The 23,671-nt window shown below is 43.5% G+C and overlaps 1 protein-coding gene across 1 annotated transcript in view; it reads left to right on the forward strand.

Annotated features, from left to right (window-relative positions):
• Positions 1 to 6,470: 6,470 nt before the first annotated feature.
• Positions 6,471 to 23,671, forward strand: part of LOC115465062 (glucagon-like) — a 33,199-nt gene continuing 15,998 nt past the window's right edge. Inside the window, exons 1-2 of the mRNA XM_030195460.1 lie at positions 6,471 to 6,521; positions 22,562 to 22,670. Of these exons, the coding sequence (XP_030051320.1) occupies positions 22,579 to 22,670 (92 nt within the window). The 5' untranslated portion in view covers positions 6,471 to 6,521; positions 22,562 to 22,578. The remainder of the gene's footprint in view (positions 6,522 to 22,561; positions 22,671 to 23,671) is intronic.

Consider the following 23,671-nt stretch of genomic DNA (forward strand, 5'->3'; position numbering starts at 1 on the left):
GCCCACATTTTCCCACCAATTTGCAGGCTCCCCCTGCTCCCCCTGCTCCCCCTGTTCCCCCTGAGATCAAAAGCTGGCTATGCCTCTGCCTCTTCCTTGTAAGTTCAAGTCAAAAGAGCTGAATCTCAGGTACTTCTAACATACAAGAAACTTTGGAACAAAGTGTAGTCAAATAATGTGATGACTCCTAACATAAAATCTGATGAATTAATGTCAACAATATAAACCTAATTCTTTCTGATACAGGCAACCAGCACAATTTCTTATGAAAGGGTGAAACATGTCTGTTCATTCTTAGACAACCAGTATAACAATCAAATCACAAAATTTTGAATGACTGCACGTTGCTAGCAAACCAACATATCCAGTATTACAATAGTCAAGTCCTGTCAATACTAGGCTTACAATACTTGTTGAAATATAAGCCAACACTTGTGGAGCGACTGAGAGAAACCAGGAGAAAGAAGGAAAGGCAACTGGAAGAAATACAGATTGCTAGCCTAGAGTTCGTGCTGACTCAAGGAGTGCTGCGAGTTGAAATCCCAAGAGCAGACGATGGTGCTGGAAGCATCAGGTCAGACATAGTGTGACCTGACTCATGGTCAATCTGACACCCCAGAAGTGGGGGCAACAGTTAATACTGCTGACTTGGGAAGTGAGGTACTTCATTGAGATGACAGCAGTGCTGTGGTTAGGACAGACATCACTGTGGGAGGTAACTGTCCCCTGAGTCAAGTACCTGAGGACAAAGCTGCAGAGCGGGAGATGGATGACCGAGTCCTGATGATGCAAAGCCATTGGTGTGATGGGGCCCAGTGGCTGTTGTGCTTATTGTGCCCTGTCCACATGGTAGTGATGGGTACAGTGTCTGGGTTTGGTCTGAGGACAGGTTGGTTGCCCCCGAGTGGCAGTAGGAGCTCTGGATACCTTAGTAAGTGGTACCCTTCAACCCCTAGGTAAGGTGACCCAGAGTATGGCAAACACTCAACCTGGTATGGTTGAGCTAAGGGGGGAGGGTATGTAAGGGAGTGAGTAGTATAGCAGCAGATATCCCTAGGAACACTCCCTCACTGAAGTTGCAGGTTTGTCACCTTACAGCAGGTGGTGCTAAGAGGATGCAGTTTAGCTGCCTGAAAGAAGGTGGCGCTAAACTGCCAAAACAGACCCCCCCCCCCCCCCCGAGTCAGAAGGGTGGGGCTCAGAGGGAAGGAAGGTTAAATGCCCTAAGACAGGGGTAGGCAACTCTGGTCCTCGAGAACCGCAGGCAGGTCAGGTTTTCAGGATATCCACAATGAATATGCATGAGATAGATTTGAATACCATGGAGGCAGTGCTTGCAAATCTATCTACATATTCATTGTGGATATCCTGAATACCTGACCTGCCTGCGGCTCTTGAGGACCGGAGTTGCCTACCCCTGCCCTAAGAGACTGTAGAACCAGTGAGGCCCCAAGGCAAGAGGTCTTCAGGAGAAAGATCCCCAAATTCAGAAATTTCCTGGAGGGAGGCTCCAAGTGAAGGAATTCTCCTTGTTGGCTGGGCTGCTGTACCTGTGGGAGAGTCCTAGGAAAGCAAGGAGTGGCCCTAGCTCAGGGGAACAGAGTGTATTGCTTTAATTATTTTCTGTCAATTAAGTCTCCTTTGACTTTCTACTGCAAACTGCCCGTGTCTGTCAAATCCTGTAGCCAACCACCAGTCACACTCACAGGCCCCTTATTCTTTCCCCTCCTTTTTAGTTACTATATTACAAGGTTTGTGCAACATAAACCCTCTCGGTACCTGAAAGTTCTAAAATAATATAAAACCCCACAAATGAGCTTACTCGGAAAAGATCAGCACTGTAAATACTGCATTGGGCTCGAAGATCAGTCCACCTCCTGGGAAAAAAATTAACAAACCAGATTACTAAAGAGATTCTTCATGCTAACAATATACTTGGCCTCTGTTACTTGTGCTGAACACACAGACCCTCACCAAGTACAGAATAAACAGCAGTGCATTTCCCCTTCTGCTGTGTAAAATACATAGATGGCAAATGTAAATTCCATAAACTGATACATTCCAGTCACTAAATTGAAAATAAAATTGCCCAACCATTTTATTTTTCTAATTGTCTTGCTCCCAATGTCTGGTTTCTACTTTCCTTTGTCTGTCTACCTTATAGCGGGACGCCTTGGCGCAGTTTGCATGTGCTGATTGCTACATTACGGTGGGATGCCTTGGCGCAGTTTGCATGTGCAGATCACTAGCGTACGCGAGACACCTTGGCGCAGTTTAATGTGCAGATTGCTAGATTTGTTAGGAACTTGGCAACATTCTGGGGAAGGGGGAGCCTATTCCGAAAGGATGGGCTCCATCTTAACCAGGGTGGGACCAGGCTGCTGGCATCTACAATTAAAAAGGAGATAGAGCAGCTTTTAAACTAGAAACAGGGGGAAGGCTGACAGTCGCTTAAAAGCGCATGGTTCGGGATAAGGTCTCTTCCAAAGATATCACCAAAACAGGGAAGATAGGGTATCTTGAAAGTGAGGTTGCAAAAGAGACCGTAGTAGATCAGGTGTCCTTAAATAAAAATAAAAATCAGACAAAAGATTGCAAATTAATACTGTCAAGTACTAAGTATGATGTAAATAGGAACAACAAACATACTTTGAAATGTCTATATGCGAATACCAGGAGCCTAAGAAATAAGATGGGAGAGTTAGAATATATTGCACTAAATAAAAAATTAGATGTAATAGGCATAGCTGAGACCTGGTGGAAGGAGGATAACCAGTGGGACACTGTCATACCGGGGTACAAATTATATCGTAGTGATAGGGTGGATCGAATTGGTGGAGGGGTAGCATTGTATATTAACGAGAGCCTTGAATCAAATAGATTGAAAATTCTACAGGAAACAAAACATTTATTGGAATCAATGTGGATTGAAATTCCATGTGTAAAGGGGAAAAGGATAGTGATAGGAGTGTACTACCGTCCGCTTGGCCAGGATGAACAGACAGATGCAGAAATGTTAAAGGAAATTAGGGATGCAAAAAAACTGGGCAACACAATAATAATGGGTGATTTCAATTACCCCGATATTGACTGGGTAAATGTAACATCGGAGCACGCTAGGGAGGTAAAATTCCTTGATGAAATCAAGGACAGCTTTATGGAGCAGCTGGTACAGGAGCCAATGAGAGAAGGAAAAATTCTAGACCTAGTCCTTAGTGGAGCGCATGATCTGGTGCGGGAGGTAATGGTGCGGGAGCCGCTTGATAACAGTGATCATAATATGATCAGATTTGATATTAGCTTTGAAGTAAGTATACATAGGAAATCAAATACGTTAGCATTTAACTTTAAAAAAGGAGACTATGATAAAATGAGAAGAACGGTGAAAAAGAAACTTAGAGGAGCGACTGCAAGGGTCAAAAATTTACATCAGGTGTGGATGCTGTTCAAAAACACCATCCTGAAAGCCCAGGCCAAATATATTCCGCGTATTAAAAAAGGAGGATGAAAGACCAAATGACAGCCGGCGTGGTTAAAAAGTGAGGTGAAGGAAGCTATTAGAGCTAAAAGAAAATCCTTCAGAAAATGGAAGAAGGAACCAACTGAAAATAATAAAAAACGGCATAAGGAATGTCAAGTCAAATGCAAAGCGCTGATAAGGATGGCTAAGAGGGACTTCGAAAAAAAGATTGCATTGGAGGGAAAAACACATAGTAAAAATTTTTTTTAGGTATATTAAATGCAGGAAGCCGACAAAAGAATCGGTTGGACCGCTAGATGACCGAGGAGTAAAAGGGGCAATCAGGGAAGACAAAGCCGTAGTGGAGAGATTAAATGAATTCTTTGCTTTGGTCTTCACCGAGGAAGATTTGGGTGGGATACCGGTGCCGGAAATGGTATTCGAAGCTGACAAGTCGGAGAAACTGAATGAATTCTCTGTAAACCTGGAGGATGTAATGGGGCAGTTCTACAAACTGAAGAGTAACTAATTTCCTGGACCGGATGGTATTCATCCCAGAGTACTGCTAGAACTGAAAAAATAGCTTGTGGAGCTATTGTTAGAAATATGTAATTTATCCTTAAAATCGAGCGTGGTACCGAAAGATTGGAGGATGGCCAATGTAACGCCGATTTTTAAAAAAGGTTCCAGAGGAGATCCGGGAAATTATAGACTGGTGAGTGACGTCGATGCCAGGCAAAATGGTAGAGACTATTATTAAGAACAAAATTACAAAGCATATTCAAAAGCATGGATTAATGAGACAAAGTCAACATGGATTTAGTGAAGGAAATCTTGCCTCACCAATCTACTACATTTCTTTGAAGGGGTGAACAAACATGTGGATAAAGGTGAGCTGGTTGATATTGTGTATCTGGATTTTCAGAAGGCATTTGACAAAGTACCTCATGAAAGACTACAGAGGAAATTGGAGAGTCATGGGATAGGAGGTAGTGTTCTATTGTGGATTAAAAACTGGTTAAATGATAGAAAACAGAGAGTAGGGTTAAATGGTCAGTATTCTCAATGGAGAAGGGTAGTTAGTGGGGTTCCCCGGGGGTCTGTGCTGGGACCACTGCTTATTAACATATTTATAAATGACCTAGAGATGGGAGTAACTAGTGAGGTAATTAAATTTGCTGATGACACAAAGTTATTCAAAGTCGTTAAATCGCGGGAGGATTGTGAAAAATTACAAGAGGACCTTACGAGACTGGGAGACTGGGCGTCTAAATGGCAGATGACGTTTAATGTGAGCAAGTGCAAAGTGATGCATGTGGGGAAGAGGAACCCAAATTATAGCTACGTCATGCAAGGTTCCACGTTAGGAGTCACGGACCAAGAAAGGGATCTAGGTGTCGTCGTTGATGATACGTTGAAACCTTCTGCTCAGTGTGCTGCTGTGGCTAAGAAAGCAAATAGAATGTTAGGTATTATTAGGTTATCAATAGAAATCAAACAAGATAAAACATGGAAAAGAAAATAAGATGATACCTTTTTTATTGGACATAACTTAATACATTTCTTGATTAGCTTTCGAAGGTTGCCCTTCTTCCTCTGATCGGAAATAAGCAAATGAGGTAGCAGATAGTATATATGAGAGAAACATCTCATATATACTATCTGCTACCTCATTTGCTTATTTCCGATCTGAGGAAGAAGGGCAACCTTCGAAAGCTAATCAAGAAATGTATTAAGTTATGTCCAATAAAAAAGGTATCATCTTATTTTCTTTTCCATGTTTTATTTTGTTTGATTTCTATTGATAACCTTTAAGAGTGGACTAACACGGCTACCACACCTCTCTACTTAGGTATTATTAGGAAATGAATGGAAAACAAAAATGAGGATGTTATAATGCCTTTGTATCGCTCCATGGTGCGACCGCACCTCGAATATTGTGTTCAATTCTGGTCGCCGCATCTCAAAAAAGATATAGTGGAATTAGAAAAAATGCAGAGAAGGGCGATGAAAATGATAAAGGGGATGGGACGACTTCCCTATGAGGAAAGGCTAAAGCGGCTAGGGCTCTTCAGCTTGGAGAAAAGGTGGCTGAGGGGAGATATAATAGAGGTCTATAAAATCATGAGTGGAGTTGAACGGGTAGATGTGAAGCGTCTGTTTACGTTTTCCAAAAATACTAGGACTAGAGGGCATGCGATGAAGCTACAATGTAGTAAATTTAAAACGAATCAGAGAAAATTTTTCTTCACTCAACGTGTAATCAAACTCTGGAATTCGTTGCCAGAGAATGTGGTGAAGGCGGTTAGCTTAGCGGAGTTTTAAAAAGGTTTGGATGGCTTCCTAAAGGAAAAGTCCATAGACCGTTATTAAATGGACTTGGGGAAAATCCACTATTTCTGGGATAAGCAGTGTAAAATGTTTTGAACTTTTTGGGATCTTGCCAGGTATTTGTTACTTGGATTGGCCACTGTTGGAAACAGGATGCTGGGCTTGATGGACCTTTGGTCTTTCCCAGTATGGCAATACTTATGTACCTTATGGCGGGATGCCTTGGCGCAGTCTGCATGTGCTGATTGCTACCTCACAGCGGGACGCCTTGGCGCAGTTTGCATGTGCAGATCACAACCTTACGGCGGAACATCTTGGCGCAGTTTGCATGTGCAGATCGCTACATTATGCCGGGACACCACAGTGCATCCCATGGTAAGCCCTTTTCAGCTGCGGAAAGCATGTTCTAGTGCTTACCACAGCTTTGTAAAAGAGCCCATTATTTGTTCTGTCAAAACTAAAAGGTTACAGCTCCAAGGGAGGAAGCGATGCTTACTGCAATTAAACACATAAATATATATGTATATATAAAACAGTAAATCAGCAGTGGTTCTTGCAAGAGCCTCAGTGATGATTCAGGTTGACCTTCTTTGCAAAAAGTGAACTTCTGACCTACCCGTCATTCCTTAGCATCTGTGTAAGTAGTTTAAAAACCCTGGCAGAGGCCAGGAGAGGAGACAGACAGCACCAGACTGCACCTTGATCAAGACGGTGTCTGCTCTCGTGCAAGGTAAGAGGACTTTCATTTTATTAGCAACAGTTTGTAGGGAAAAGAGAAGAACTAGCTTTTAAAAATACTTTAAAACTTTAACTGGTTTGGAGGTGAAAAATGTCCTTTAGTCAACCAGCCTCTCTGTACTGTTGAGGGAGAAGCTGCCAAAATGTGCTCTAGGGACTGGAATCCTTTTGAAGCTGGTAGTATGAAGGAGCAAACCCTTAGTGGAATCACTGCTGAATTATGGATCAAAGCTTCCTTCTAAGCTAGAGGTTGAAGATGACTTTTGAACATTTTGACGGCTACCTAAAATATGGCTGTGGAAGCAGCTCTTTTAGTGAAAATATGAGGTGAGGGCACATTTTGGTATTTATTGTTTTCTATTCTTTGTGTTTATGCTGTAAATCCTTGCTTATGTAAAATGTATGTTTTTGTATTCTGTGTTCTGCTTTGTATACCCTGATGGGTAAAAAGGCAGAATATAAATCTTGAAGGTGCATTAAAAGTTAAGGGGATGGAGAGTCCTAGAGGAAACTGTTTACATTTTCTGTAGTTTTAGGGCAAAAGTACTGCACTTGGATTCATCTCAAGTTAAAGAAATAGCTGTTGAGGTAAAGAGGCACATTTCAGTGAAAAGGATTAATAAAACATTTTTTGTGTATACAGAGCTGAGGCAATAAGATGTGAAAGTACTGACAACAGATCCCTGCAACTTGTCAGGGGGATTTTCCTAGCATGACTTGTTATATTCAGCTGAAAGCAAACTTTAAGGTAGCCCTTCCAAAATCTGTAGTGTTCAGATAATACAGTGGTACCTTAAAACCATCAAGACTGTCTCCTTATCTCTTTGACATTTTACTTCTTTCCTGAGGAGGTACATTATTTTATTTATTTGTTACATTTGTATCCCACATTTTCCCACCTATTTGCAGGCTCAATGCGGCTTACATAGTACCGTAAAGGCGTTCGCCAAGTCCGGTAGAGGAACAAATACAAGGTGATGTTGTGGTCGAATAAGGTTCATGTGTTTCAGACACAATAGGGATCGAAGAGAGGAAGGGTTATGTAGTATCCATTACGAGCTTTGGTTTTGCTGTGTTGCAGGGTTCAGGCACTTATGTTGGGTCAGTAGGGTATGCCTTTTTGAACAGGTTGGTTTTTAGTGATTTCCTGAAGTTTAGATGGTTGTAGGTTGTTTTCACAGCTTTTGGCAGTGCATTCCATAGTTGTGTGCTTATATAGGAGAAGCTGGATGCGTAGGTTGCTTTGTATTTGAGTCCTTTGCAGTTTGGATAGTGGAGGTTGAGATATGTTCGTGATGATCCGAATATTTTTCTGGTTGGTAGGTCTAAGAGGTCTGTCATGTATCCTGGGGCTTCGCCGTAGATAATGTTATGGACCAGGGTGCAAATTGTGAAGGAAATACGTTCTTTGATTGGGAGCCAATGCAGTTTTTCTCGGAGGGGTTTGGCACTTTCGAACCGAGTTTTACCAAATATGAGCCTGGCTGCTGTGTTTTGAGCGGTCTGGAGTTTCTTTGTGATTTGTTCTGTACATCCCGCATAAATTCCATTGCAGTAGTCTGCATGGCTTAGTACCATTGATTGTATTAGGTTGCAAAATGTTTTCCTCGGGAAGAATGGTTTCACGCGTTTGAGATTCCACATTGAGTGGAACATTTTCTTAATTGTGGAGTTCACTTGGCTCTCGAATGTAAGGTTACGGTCGATTGTAACGCCGAGTATTTTCAGGCTATCTGAGATAGGGAGGGTGTAGTCTGGGGTGTTTATAGTTTTAGGTTTGTTCGTATTGTATTGAGATGAGAGGATGAGGCAGTGTGTTTTTTCAGTTTTCAGTTGAAATGCATTTGCCCATGAGTCCATGGTGTTCAAACCGAGCTTGATTTCATTGGTGATTTCTGACAGATCATGTCTAAAGGGAATGTATATTGTGACGTCATCTGCTTAGATTGAAGGTTCAGAAAGTTCTTCCAGCACAGCTGATCTCGGCCTTATGAACATAAGGGGTGCTTCTATTAAAACGCATTAAGCGCTTGGGACTTGATTCAGGCAATCTCACTGAAAAATTGGCACAGAAAAAAAATGATGAGTCGAGCGGTACTTTATAAAGGGCATCTGCACTTTATAGAATAGTGCCTGCATAATCCATGCCTGATTTATGTCGCCTGTATTTACACCCGCTGAAACCATGTGTAAATGCCAGCGCCTAAATTAGTGCGGATCAGACATATTCTATAAAAATGCACGTAACTCATAGGAACACCCCTGAAATGTCCCCTAAACACACCCCCTTGAAATTACACGCCATAGGAGTTACGCACATGTCATTATAGAATATAATGAGCGTAACTCCCAATTAAGGCCAACTAATGCCAATAGTTCATTGTTAAACTCAACAAATAGTAGACGCAATATTCATTCTAAAATTATTCACCGCTTGGTTGTTTCAAGGATAGTGGAGGAGTGGCCTAGTGGTTAGAGCACCAGTCTTGTAACCCAGAGGTGACCAGTTCAAATCCCACTGCTGCTCCTTATGATCTTGGGCAAGTCAATTAACCCTCCATTACCTCAGGTACAAACTTAAATTGTGAGCCCTCCTGGGACAGAGAAATATCCAGAGTACCTGAATGTAACTCACCTTGAGCCACTACTGAAAAAGGTGTGCGCAAAATCTAAATAAATTAGAGCACCTTTATGTGAGTCTTTTCCACGCACTAAAGTCACTTTTTGCCATGACCGATCTTGATTGGTTAAGAAATATATAGTACCAATACAGGGAAATATCCTTGAAACAGCCAAGTGGAGAAACTTGATGTTGTGTCAGATAATCTATTCCCCTGGGAAGCGACTTATTTAAGTTAAGAGGGGCATAATCAAACGAAAACGTCTATCTCCATGGGCGTTTATCTCCGAGAACGGGTCCGTGAAGGGGCGGACCGAACCGTCTTTTCGCAAAAAATAGACGTCCATGTTTTATTCGACAATTTGTGAGCTGGGCTTTTTTGTTTTTCAGCGATAATGGAAAATGAAAGCGCCCAGCTCAAAAACGAATAAATCCAAGGCATTTGTTCGTGGGAGGGGCCAGGATTCGTAGTGCACTGGTCCCCCTCACATGCCAGGACACCAACTGGGCACCCTAGGGGGCACTTTTACAAAAACAAAAAAAAAGGTAAAAGAGCTCCCAGGTGCATAGCACCCTTCCCTTGTGTGTTGATCCCCCCAAATCCCCCTCAAAACCCACTGCCCACAAGTCTACACCATTACTATAGCCCTAAGGGGTGAAGGGGGGCACCTACATGTGGGTACAGTGGGTTTGGGGGGGTTGGATGACTAATAAGCATTAAGCAGCACAATTGTAACAGGTAGGGGGGGATGGGCCTGGGTCCACCTGCCTGAAGTCCACTGCACCCCCTAACAACTGCTCCAGGGACCTGCATACTGCTGCCAGGGAGGTGGGTATGACATTTGATGGTGAAAATAAAAAGTTGTGAAACATCATTTTTTTGTGGTGGGAGGGGGTTAGTGACCACTGGGGGAGTCAGGGGAGGTCATCCCCGATTCCCTCTGGTGGTAATCTGGTCATTTAGGGCACTTTTTGGGGCCCTATTCGTGAAAAAACAGGGTCCAGGAAAAGTGCCCTAAATTCTAGCTACAAACGCATCCTTGTTTTCCATTATCGGCGAAAGGCGCCCATCTCTGTTCGGGTGATAACCAGGCCCCAGGCACGCCTTCACCACGCCTCTGACACACCCCCGTCAACTTTGTACATTTCCGCGATGGAGTGCAGTTGAAAACGTCCACGTTCGGCTTTCGATTATACCGCGTTATTCATTTTTGTGAGATAAACGTCCATCTCCCGATTTAGGTCGGAACTTGGGCGTTTTTCTCGTTCGATTATAAGCAGGTAAGTGTGTTACCAAGGTGTTGTAAAAGGGACTGCCTTTTGTATGGTAGAAGTTTTGAAGATAATATTTGATGGGGGAACAACAAAAGTACAATAGAAAATTATATATATATATACTAGCCGTTGAGCCCGTAAAAACGGGCTGGTATAGAGGTTTTCCTCTCCCCGCAGTCACCACCGCTCCCCTCCCCCCCGCGAAGTCACCACCGCTCCCCCCCTCGAAGTCGTCGTCGCTGCCGCCGCCGCCACCCCTCCACCCGGCCCGGGCCCTCTCTTCCCTTCTGAACTTACAGATCCATTCGCCGAACGCAGCAACGCACATCAGCTGAGCTGCAGTGAGCCCTTCCTTCTCTGCCTGTGTGTGTCCCGCCCTCGCTGATGTTACGTCACAGGAGGGCGGGGCCACAGGCAAAGAAGGAAGGGCTCACTGCAGCTCAGCTGATGTGCGTTGCTGCGTTCGGCGAATGGATCTGTAAGTTCAGAAGGGAAGAGAGGGCCCGGGCCGGGTGGAGGGGTGGCGGCGGCGACTCCGAGTGGGGGGGAGGGAGCGGTAGCAACGTCGGCGGCGCAGTTTCCCTCTCTGTCCCGCCCCCCCCCCCCCCCCGTCATCACGTATTGACGCGGGGGCGGGACAGAGAGGGAAGTCTCTACTGCGCATTTGCAGTGAGTACGGTCACTCGCCGTTTATATATATATATATATATATATATAAGAAACTCCAAACTGCCCAAAATACGGCAGCCGGACTCATATTTGGAAAAATGAAATACGAAAGTGCTAAACCCTTAAGAGAAAAACTACATTGGCTCCCAATCAAAGAACAAATTGCGTTCAAAATCTGCACCCTGGTTCATAAAATTGTTCACGGCGAGGCCCCAGTCTACATGGCAGACCTCATAGACTTATCAACCAGGAACACAAAAAGGTCAGCACACACATACCTAAATCTTCACTACCCTAGCTGCAAAGGACTAAAATATAAATCAACATATGAATCCAGTTTCTCCTACATAAGCACGCAACTATGGAAAGCACTACCAAACATCATGAAAACAATGCACGACCTAATAAACTTCCGGAAAGCACTAAAAACCAACCTGTTCAAAAAGGCATACTACAATGATCCAACCTAAACACCTGAACCTTGCAACACAATGAAACTCATACCAGAACTGGACAAAACTTAACTCTCTCTCCTTGACTACTTAATTTACTCTGTCATTCATGCAATACTACTCTGTATTTTTGTTACCGGAATTGGCAATCATCATAACGGTACTATGTAAGCCACATTGAGCCTGCAAATAGGTGGGAAAATGTGGGATTCAAATTCAACAAACAAATAAATATATATATAAAGCAATATATATATATATATATATATATATATATATATATATATATATATATATATGATGACCAATGACCATAGGAGAGTGGTAGCTAAAACCAACGAGTGCCCCATGACTCCAACAAGCTGAGGACTCCTAAACAAAAAATTGAGATCCATATATCACAAGCCCAATATAATATATGGTTTGAAGAGTGGTTGCTTTTTGAACTTGTATTAAGCATTTGATCTTTAAGGAGATATTAGTGCTTGGCCATTAACTCAGAAAATAAAACAAATCTGCAGTTTTCCAGCCATGGCAAAAACTGACCTTAGTGGGTGGAAAAGACCCACATAAAGGTGCGCTAAGGCAAGCTTTGTAAAAGGGCCCTCTAGTACCCATTCATGCCTGCCATATAACTGGCATAAGTTTGTTTGTCTCTTCGGTAACTGAATCTGGGCGCCTGGATGCCATTCTAGGATAGTGCTCCTCGCCCTGCAACAGGATGTCTACTTCTTAGCACTCCTTCCTAGATATGCCACCTGATTTTCTTGTTATCATGGGGTTGGAAACAGACAAGGCTTGGGGTCTTAATGATTAGTGTAGGTGTTGTTTATGGAGAATGCTTAATGCAGTTCACGCCAACTCCTGGTACAGAATCACCAGTCATAGGATTTTGGGGTGTGGGTGAATTATAATGGATGAGTCTGTAAAATACCCAACAGCAAAACCATTTTTGGGAGAATTCCAGTTGACTCCTTGTCCAGTGACCTGGGGTGGTCTGCAAAGCTCTGCTCTTCCCTTGATGTTTAACAGAAAATTGATCCATATAAGAGTACAGGGGCGTTTTCAGACTACAGCATCTGCAAAGTCATTTTAACTTGTGGCTTTTAGACCAGTTTTCAACAGAAAAGTTTTTCCCTTTGAAAACTAAGTTGGGAAACATCTGTGAACAAATTTGTACCTGCTGTAGGTGTGGGTACTTTCTCCAGGTATACAGACTTTCTAACATCCATTTCCTGACTTTGTGCTCAGCGCGCAGCATCCTGTCCATTGTACTGAGCTTCCTCTGTTTCTTTAGCAAGCTAAGATATGCTGTATAAGAATGTATATTTCTATCCTAGACTGTTTATTCAGTATGCTTAGTTCTTTATATGTATCAGTCCCTATGCAGAAAAACTTCCGTTCCATTGCCTCTACCAGCAACTGCTATGTAGATTGTATATGTTATCTGAGAGATTTATTCTCATCTTGCCTACAGAAATTGTTAATTGTGTGGCAATTAAGGTCTGCACTGCATCTCCTATCTGGTTGTTCTTATTTGTTGCCTTTATGACAATACACCCTCCACCTGCAAAACGTGCATATATACCTCTGCAAGTGGAGGAATGTTCCTCAGTGGTCACAATCATGTCTTTGAGAAGGGAGCCAAACGTCATAGTGGCTGAGGCAGAGCTCCTGGTTCTTCTGTGGCTCAAGCACTGAAGACAAATATTTAAACAACCCTGCCCTCCCCCCCCCCCCCCCCCAATGTTTCCATGAGAACATGAAGAGCGGAGATTAGGTGGTGACACCGGTAATTGGGAAGCGAAACCGGTGCTGGGCAGACTTCTACGGTCTATGCCCTGATCATGACTGAATAGATATGGATGGGCTGGAGTGTAAATTTTAAGGGGCTTCGACGTTAGCTTCAGAACTTAGTACAAGAACACTACTGAGCAGACTTCTCCAGTCTGTGCCTTGAGAATCGCAAGGACAAATCAAACTCGGGTATACATATAAAGTATCACATACCATGTAAAATGAGTTTATCTTGTTGGACAGACTGGATGGACCATACAGGTCTTTATCTGCCATTATTTACTATGTTACTATATAAAGAACTATCAGAGGCACCCTGGCAAGGTGAGTGTGCAGCATTGCCCCCCAAGATCAGGGCTGCCGAGAGGGGGGGACAGGGGGGACAAAATTGCCCGGGCCCGGGCCTCTGGGGGGGGCCTGTCGCCACCACCGCAGTCTGGCCCGCCCACCCTCCGTCGCTCCCTGGCATTGAACTTAAGCGCCACACCTTCGAAAGCGTAGCAAGCAGCGTCAGACCTTCCTTCCGTGTCCCGCCCTTGCCTGACGTAACTTCCGCGAGGGCGGGACACAGAAGGAAGGAGTGGTCTGCCGCTGCTTGTTGCTGCCCTTTCAAAGGTGAGGCACTTAAGGTCAGTGCAGAGGGCCTGGGGGTGGAGAGAGGGCCCAGTGGCAGGTGGAGGGGGGGGCCCGTTGACCTTGGGTGGGGGGCCCCGGGGGCGACCTTGTCCAGGGCCTGGCCCAGTCTCTCGGCAGCCCTGCCCAGGATCACAGCACCACTCATGTGCAAGCACCATCTATAGGCAGGGTCACAAACACTGAGGTCCCTCTGTTGCAATACATGTTATTGCTTTTTTATAATAAAGAAAAAAAAACATTGCTGAACTCAGAATGTACAGAATATCCAAGGACAACTAATTTATGGGGCCTCCTTCCACACCTTCCTTGTCCTTCATCCTAGCTCACGCCTACATAGTGATGGGAACGTTGGCAGCAGCTCACTAAAGTACATTGAGCCATCCAATGCCACACCTGCTTTACCCCAGTGCTCATCCCCAGCTCCCAGCAACAGTGCACATGTTCCACAGAATGACCACGATGCCACCCTCTGTATCTATGGCCACCTAAGCTCACATAGCACCTATGCAATGCATACACCCCCCCCCAAAAAACCTGCTTGTCGCCATCTGTCACAGGCTATGTGAGGAGCATTGCAGAAATTGGGGGGGGGGGGGGAGGAGGGTGACAGATAGGGAGAGAATTGTCCTCAGTGTCCACAAACAGAGCAGCTCCCCCTGAATGTCAAGTGCTCCACCAGAGGGCTGAGCTAATGGAGAGGGATCTAATGGGTCCTGAAGCAAAAGAAGGCCCTATGGAACTCCAACCTCCCCCCCCCCCCCCCCCCCCCCCCGATCCCAGGCTACAAACCATCATGCTGTGCTTCCAGTAGCCAAAAATTAGGTGATTTCAAATGTGTTAGGGCTGGCCACAGCCAGCAATAAAGGTGGAACTAAGGTTGCTCACTGCAGCACTTGATAGGTATAAGGTCTATGCAAGCTGCTACCTAGTTCCCTGAGAAGGGGGGGGGGACCACGCAGGACTCCTTTCTCCCAGATCATGGCTGTAGTGTATCTGGGAGTGGGGCTTTTCCCAAGCTGACTCATGAGGCCCAATGTTGTCCTGCCTGGTCCTGGGGCCAGGCTGGCCCCTCAGTTGGTGAGAAGATGGCCAAGACAAATGTCTGAGAGACATGTGCAGGGAATGTGGTTGGTGCATGCATATGTCTCTCTGATAGATTCCTGGGCCAGCTCCTCACCAACTGAGGGGCCACCTGTCCCCAGGATCTGGTAGGGCAATATCTGGCCTCTGGACTCAGCTCGGGAAGGGCCCAACTTCCAGATGCCCTACTGCCATGAGCTCAGCTGGTGTCCCTCTGGAGATTAGGGAAGGATTTGAAGGTGAAATGAACAAAGGAAAGTAGCTACAGTTACCTTGAGACTTGAGAATACAAAGCAAGTCACAGTATGGACCAGACTGCACACCTCACTCACCATTGCATGCTCTAGCCACCTATCCCCTTTATCCTATACTGATGCTGCCAAAAGATATCTGGTCTGAAGGAAAGCTAGGTGTGATGGGATTGCATGGTCCATGACATAAACATTGGTGCAAACCTAGCATGCTGGTCTCCTAGTCCAGCTCCATTTTGGAGGCTGGAATCAATTTGCCTTGACAGGTGTCCCTTGTCAATGACATTTGCATTGCTGACCCCAAGTAGGGGGCCACATCTACTGATATCAGCCATTTCCCTACTGTAAGCACTTCCTTGTCTGCTCCTGCAGAAGGAGACCAGCTCCATAACTCCCATCATCCTGCAGCCCCACACCCTTTTGGAAGACTGTATGGAGCTCCTCAAAGTAAAGGTGTGTTGTCTCGATGAGTCACCTGGCTGGTAACAACCAGCAGGTGTGCATAGGCAGTGGCTAGACTATACTTTACTCTCAGTTCTGTATGCTTTCTTGCCCAAAACCAACAGGGCTGAGGGCTTTGGAAGATGCACAAATAGCTGCTTCACAGCTGCATATTGATTTGACTTATTTACAGCAACCGTGGATATTGGAAGAAATGGAAGAGAAACAAACTAAATACAGCTATGGGGGATAGATACACGTGTATCCTCTCACAATGGCAACCTGTCAGGTAGTAAGGAGTAGGTGTTCTTGGCCACAGCAGAGACTAGAGTTTATTCTGTGCTCAGCAGGCCAGTTGACAGGGAAATAGTATAGTATCAGCAGTATCACTAACTTTCTTCAGTGGAGGGGGCTCATGTACATCTCAATCAGAGTACCCAGCTCCTATCAAGTTCAAACATTCTTTCAACAATACAATTATTTTTAGTAGCACTATTGGATCTATCAGATGTGCAAGACTCCACTACTATGGCTCAATTTATCAAGCCAGACATAGTTTAGAGTGGGCATGTATTCGTCATTGATCCAAGTTTTTTTTTTAAACTTTTTTATATCGCTTGCTTAAACTCCTATCTTTCAAAAATAGATTACTTAGCTTCAAAAACTTCTTTTTCTTCTTCTTTAATTCTTAATTCTCTATATATTATAGTAAAGGAGACTTCTCGAAATAGTATAGGCACCAGCCAGGAGCTGCCTGCAGGGGAGGAAGAGCAGGAACAGTTACTGGATGAACCCCCCCCCCCCCATGGATTTTGCAGACGGCCCTGTAGAGGGTGAGGTGTCTTACCTCAGGGCCTACTGAACATGAGGGGCAAGACAGGGATGACATTAAAAGAAGCTGGAATTTATAAATAATTTAGATATGGGAATAACTAGTGAGGTAATTAAATTTGCTAACGACACAGTTATTCAAAGTTGTTAAATCGCGAGAGGATTATGAAAAATTACAAGAAGACTGGGAGACTGGGCATCTAAATGGCAGATGATGTTTAATGTGAGCAAGTGCAAAGTGATGCATGTGGGAACGAGGAACCCGAATTATAGCTACATAATGCAAGGTTCCCCGTTAGGAGTCATTGACCAGGGGATCTAGGCATCGTTGTTGATGATATGTTGAAACCCTCTGCTCAGTGTGCGGTGGTGGGTAAGAAAGCAAATAGAATGTTAGGTATTATTAGAAAAGAAATGGAAAACAAAAATGAGGACATTATAATGCCTTTGTATCGGTCCATGGTGCGACTGCACCTCAAATATTGTGTTCAATTCTGGGCACCACATCTAAAAAAAGATATAGTGGAATTAGAAAAGATACAGAGAAGGGCAATGAAAATGATCAAGGGGATGGGAAGATTTCCCTCTGAGGAAAGGCTGACGCGGCTAGGGCTCTTCAGCTTGGAGAAAAGACGGCTGAGGGGAGATATGATAGAGGTCTATAAAATACTGAGTGGAGGGGAATGGGTAGACATGAATCATTTGTTTACGCTTTCCAAAAATACTAGGACTAGGGGGCATGTGATGAAGCTACAAAGTAGTAATAGCAATTGGTAGAACTTGGAATAGATACAGCAATCTTGGTAGAATATTCACTTTAATTATAGCTATCCTTCCTAGCCATGAAAAAGAGCTGAGATTCCAATCCCTTAAATCTTCTTGGATTCTCTTAAACAGAGAGATATAATTGAGGTGAAACAGCAAACATAGTAACATAGTAGATGACAGCAGATAAAGGCCTGCACAGTCCATCCAGTCTGCCCAACAAGATAAACTCATTACATATAGTATGTAATACTTTGTATGTACACCTAATCTTGATTTGTCCTTGCCATTTTCCGGGCATAGACCATAAAAGTCTGCCCAGCACTGTCCTTGTTCTAAAATTTCTGAAATTAACATCGAAGCCCCTGAACAGCTCCACTCCATCCCACCTAAATCTATTCAGCCACGATCAAGTGAGTCAAGATCTCTGATTATTACCTCTAAATATTTCTTGTAATTGGAAACCCAAGGGAAGTTCACTCTTGCCTTCTCCTCACCAATGCTTGCCTAATTGGAACTACCGCCCAGATACTATGTGCCCCGGGCGGTAATTCCATTTTTGATGCGCATCCAAAATACGCGATATAAAATATTTTCTATTTTCTACCACATGGCACTTACCCGGTGGTAATCGGCAGTGTACGAGCATAGAACACTTACCGCCCGGTTAGCACGTGAAGCCTTAACGCTAAGTCAATGGGTGGCAATAAGGTCTCGGGTCGAAAATGGACGCATGCTGTTTTTAATTTTGCCACATGTCCATTTTCGGCCACAAAAAAATGCCTTTTTTCCAGGTGTGAGGAAACACACACCTACACCAGCGTAGGCCACGTTTTGGCGCACCTTAGTGCGCACCTTAGCACCAATCTCTAAAAACTGAATCTAAGCCCTATTAGGAAATTCATTAAGGAGCTCTTTTACTAAGCTGCGGTAAAAGGGGCCCTGCGCTAAAAGCGGCAGCCATTTTTGCCACATGCTGAGGCCCTTTTTACCACAGCAGGTAAAAAGGCCGAAAAAAAGAAATAGCCATGCGGTAAGACTGCACTTACCATGTGTGAGGGAGCATTTACCGCCACCATTGAGGTGGCGGTAAGAGCTCCCACACTACCCAGTGGTATGCGCTGCCTGATTACTGCCGAGTAACTGCTGTGGTAACAAATAGGGACCTATGTTAAAAAGCAGCGGTCCCAGCACAGACCCCTGCAGAACCCCACTGTCAACCCTTCTCAATTGAGAATACTGACCATTTAACCCTACTCTCTCTGTTTTCTATCTTTTAACCAGTTTTTAATCCACATTAGGACACTACCTCCTATCCCATGACTTTCCAATTTCCTCTGTTATAAACAAGTGGGGGTTATTTTTCATATTCTTTCTATATTTCCACATTTTCTGATTTGTCTAGAAAAGCCATCTACCTACTGGGGATCAGATGGCAACACCAGTAATTGCGAAGCAAAGCCAGTCCTGGTTAAACTTCTATGGTCTGTGACCTGATTTAGACAGATTTAGATTCAGTAGTTGAAGAGCAAGGCCAGTGCTGGGCAGACTTCTACGTTCTGTGCCTGGACAGATTTGGATGACCTGGAGTGGGGCTTCAATGACAGCTTCAGTAGTTGGAGAACAAGGCCAGTGCTGGGCATATTTCTACGGTCTATGCCCTGAAGATAATAAGGACAAATCAAGATCAAGTATGCACATGTAGTACCACATCTTATGCTATGAGTTTTCTTGTTGGGCAGATTGGATGGACCATACAGGTTTTTATCTGTCATCATCTACTATGCTACCAGCACAGCCTCAGGACTGTAAGAGCTGGTGTCGGTAATCTTCTGCTGCTCTCATATCCCCAGGGCAGACAGGAAAGAAGGTCATCACTGTTTTCTGCAACTCCTGCTAATTGTTATGATGATCTACTTGCTGTGATTACTTTCAAATTGTGCTGTCACCTGCTATGATACCTGCAAAACAGCTGGCTCCATCTTTATGCTATAATTCCTGATTTACCTGAGTACCTACTTGCAATGATTCCCATCTGCTGCTAATAAAAGATGTATTATTTTGATTTATATTCCTAGGGCATCTGAGTGGAAATGTTTGCTCGTTGTATATGAGGAATGGAAAAAAAAAACTTTAAGCTGTGGCCTTATCTAGCTTGTCTGTGGCCCCAGCAGTTATTAGCAGATCATTTCACCACCTCTATTATGGAAGGATTTAGAAGAACTTCTATTACCATATGTTTTCATGGGATGGTTAATTAGTTGTAAACTAGTAAAAAAGCCCCGTTTCTGATGCAAATGAAACGGGGGCTAGCAATGTTTTCTATTGTGTGTCCCTGCCCTCTGGCCTCTCTCCCCTCCCCCCTCTGAGTCCTTCACTGTTACAGAGCCAGCGATTTGATTTCGTGCTCTGCTGTTTTCCTTCACTGACTGTGTTACAGAGAGGGCGGGGCAGACACTCATAGGGAAACCGGATATCTCGCCCCCTTCACACTTCCGGCTGGAGGCTTCATAGAATGTTGGTGTTGCCTTTTATATAGAGAGATTTCAGTAAGTCTTAAGCGTGTACCCTTATAAAAATTATTGGTCCCACTGTCATCCATTAGGTTGAATGAACATTTCTATTCCAGTCAGATCAGAAGTTAAATAGCTTTGGTTTATTCTTGATAAACTTCTTTCTTTAAAGGATTATGTAAACATGGTTGTACAAACTGCATTTTTTAAAAAGGCGAAGACCGTGCATGGTATGGTCTTGTTTTTCACCCAATGATTTCATACTATTTTTCAAGTCTTTATACTTCCAGGTAGTTCAGTTAATCAGAAAAGTCTTCACTTTGAAACGATTAAGAAGAATTAGGCATTGCTTTGAACCCCTACAGTTTAGATTGATTGATTTTTCAGGCTTTGATTTTGAGCCAACTGGACTATTGCAATGTACTGTTGGTAGACTGTTAACTTCTCAATTAATCCTGAAGAAGTTACAAACTTTACAAAAGGTAGCAGTTCTTCTAGTTTATTCTGCTAGGAAGTTCGACAGTTACCCCCTTGCTGATTAAAGCTCATTGGCTTCCTATTCAACCACGGGTGTATTTTAAGGTGTGTTCACTCATATTCAAAACATTATATGCCTCTGCTCCAGAGTACATGTCATCTTTGTTTACTATTCCTTGTTGGGACACTACTGTGGAACTACGGAATACTCTTTTTTACATCTTCCATCTGTTAGGTCAGTGAAGTATAAAAGAATCTTTCAATCCTCATTTTCTTTTACAATGGTCAACTCTGGAACAATCTTCCTGTCATCCTTAGACTATCTGAAGGTCTTCTGCAATTTAGAAAGGTGTTAAAAAATGATTATTTGAGAAGTTTCTATATTGTTGATTTAATTTTTCTTGGTATATTTTTCATTAATCTAAATGGAATTACTAAGGGCCCTGTTTACTAAACTGCGCTGTAGGTGCGCTAGGGATTTTAGTATGCGCTAACTTGAGACACCCATATATTCCTATGGATGTCTCTAGTGTTAGTGCGCTCTAAAAACGCTAGCACACCTTAGTAAACAGGGACGTTAGGCTGCTAGAAAAGTTTTAAAAATATGATTATTGTATATTTTTTTGTATTAAGTTCTTGAATCTTTAGGTATAGTTTTTTAATGTGTGTGATCAATCTGTATTCTTTCCAGGTATACTTGGTTTCTCTTCTTACATGAAAACTGCTTAGAACTGATATGGTTAATGTAGTATAAAAGTATTTTTTAGTTTAGTTTTTAGTTTAAATTATGCTAATATTGATTTTCTGGCTTTCAAACACTAACCTTAAGGTACTTCATACTGTGCAGAATTTACTCACATTACACTTGGTCACTGGGCTCCAGCATTGAATATTTGGGTCTTACTGGTCAAGAGTTTGTTGCTGGGATTTATGCAGGTCTCAGTTGATATTAAGTCACCCCCTGCCCCCCCCCCCTCCAAAATAAACCCCACTTGGAACCTTTCCATGCTGATACTTTCCCTCCCTCCCCCTTCCCAAGTGCATTGCATTGTGGCCTAGGTAATAAATAGAAATAAATCAAAACATGGAAAAGAAAATAAGATGATGCCAAGGTAACAATACATTTTTGATTAGCTTTCGAAGGTTTCAAAGGTGGACTAATACAGGTACCACACCACTTTACATTGTGAACTAGGATCCTTCCACCTCCCAAGCCCTATGTGCCCTTTCTTTAGGCCTATCTTTAAATCCCTGGTGGTCTAGAGAGTCGTTGAGGCAGGAGCAATCCCCATGCGTGCCAGCTCATCATACCCGTACTGTGAGATTGCTGCTAGAAGCTGTGGCAGTCATTTTGCTGCAGAAGCCATGTTGGACAGGAATGTGTGGGGATTGTTCCTGCCTCAACAACCCCTAGACTACCAATGTAGGCCTGGAGGGATCCTACAGAGGTTGGGGCGTGGGATGTCCTAGTTCACACACTGATGCTCTTGGGAAGAGGGGATCAGCATTGGGGGGGGGGGGGGGGCTCGTGCTTTCAGGGGGTCAGGAGGGAGGGACGGGGATGGGAATACACTTTGAGGGGGTCAGGTGGGAGGAGAAACCTAAGGACCTCAGGCCACTACTCAGACGTTATCTGAGTACTGGCCCATATTCAGTGCCACTAGCCAGACAGTTAACTGGGCAAAGGTAGGACTGTTTTTTATGTAATATTATGTGCTTGATTAGTTATGCATGCACCGGCCCTGAATATTACTAACATCCACATAACTGCCATCTTTAGAAAATGTGGGACAGGCATGTGGGATCTCTTAGGGAAAGGAGGAAATAGTGGATGCTGAGGATAGGCAGACTGGATGGGCCATTTGGTTCTTATCTGCTGTCATGTTTCTATGCTTCTCCCCAACTCTGTCCTCGTAACACCCCTCTCCTGCTTGGTTTCAAGTTGGCCAGTTAATGCCAATATTCAGTGGCATGGCCAGGTTAAGTCCACTGAATATTGGTGGCAGGCCTGCCGAGTGATCTTTAAATATTGAATCTGAAGCTGCCAAGTCAGAAAAAGGATATATGGTAATTTGAGAAATTCACTGATGCTTTGATTGGCGAGTGCCAACTTTCTGCATTCGCCACCCTAACCATCACTCAGATCAATGAACTGATTACGTGCATAATTCATTTTATTTACAAATGCAGTCAACATGGTGATCTTTTCTTCTCATTCTGTGTAGGAGCCCAGAAGAAAAACATGCAATGGATATGCGTAGCTGGAATATTAATTTTGGTGTTAACTCAGGGCACCTTGCAGATAACAGTAAAGGAATCTTCACATGAGACCAGGTATGATAAGAATCACAAGGATTAAATTTATATCTAGAAGTAAATGGAGTGAATGGATGAAGTGAAAGCAAAACGTGAATATATTTTACTGAGAACCATTTGCTGTGAAAGTCTCTTGTGATTTCATTTCTTGTTTACTGTTACAGAATAGCGCCTGACCAGATTAGCACACTAATCATAATTACTGCCAATTAAGTGCTTATTAACTCCAATAATTAAATCATTGGAGCCCATTAACCAATTATTTTGGATGCCAGCCTGGGATCCATGCCCAATTTTGGGCAATCTTTATAGAATGCATAGGAGAACGTTTATCATAGGAATCAAATGTTGGAATTTTTTGGACCAAGGATTGTGTCATACTCCTCACTTCAACAGCTGATTTGATGATGCCAGGGGAATTTGTCTGAGGCCCTTTTTCTCTATTAAATATTTTTCCATTTTCCTATCTGTAGGTTTATGTTGGATTTGGGATTTTGGCACAGAATTTTGTTTTATTGTGTTATTCTTACGCTTGTGCACAAAGTCTATCACACCAGTGATCCTGGTTACCCTTCAAATCTAATACCTCCTTACACCCCCTCATGTAATCTTAGATCTCTCAATGCACACAGATTGGTTATACCTAACCCATGGTGCATTACTCATGAATCTACACATCATGTGGTCTTTTTTTGTTTAGCCCCTGCTCTTTGGAATAATCTACCAGGTCCCCTACATAGTGAAGAATCTTTTACCAAGTATATGGCTTCTTCTACAAAGCTACACTAGGAATTCATGTGTGGCTTCCTCTCATTTTTCGTGCAGAAATTGCTAGCTCAGCTTTGTAGAAAAAGCCCTTAAAGTTTTACTTAAAATGCATTTCTTCCAGGAGGCATTTTCTTGAACCTAGCTTCCTCCCCTGATGGTTGGCTCCTAGGGGGGGGGGGGTAGTACTATCTGCTGATTGCACTTGGTTGTGTGTATGTCCCATAGGTGGTCGGTGGCCCAACTGGGGAGGC

This window comes from Microcaecilia unicolor, chromosome 3, assembly GCF_901765095.1.
Source record: "Microcaecilia unicolor chromosome 3, aMicUni1.1, whole genome shotgun sequence".
NCBI classification, from domain to species: domain Eukaryota; kingdom Metazoa; phylum Chordata; class Amphibia; order Gymnophiona; family Siphonopidae; genus Microcaecilia; species Microcaecilia unicolor.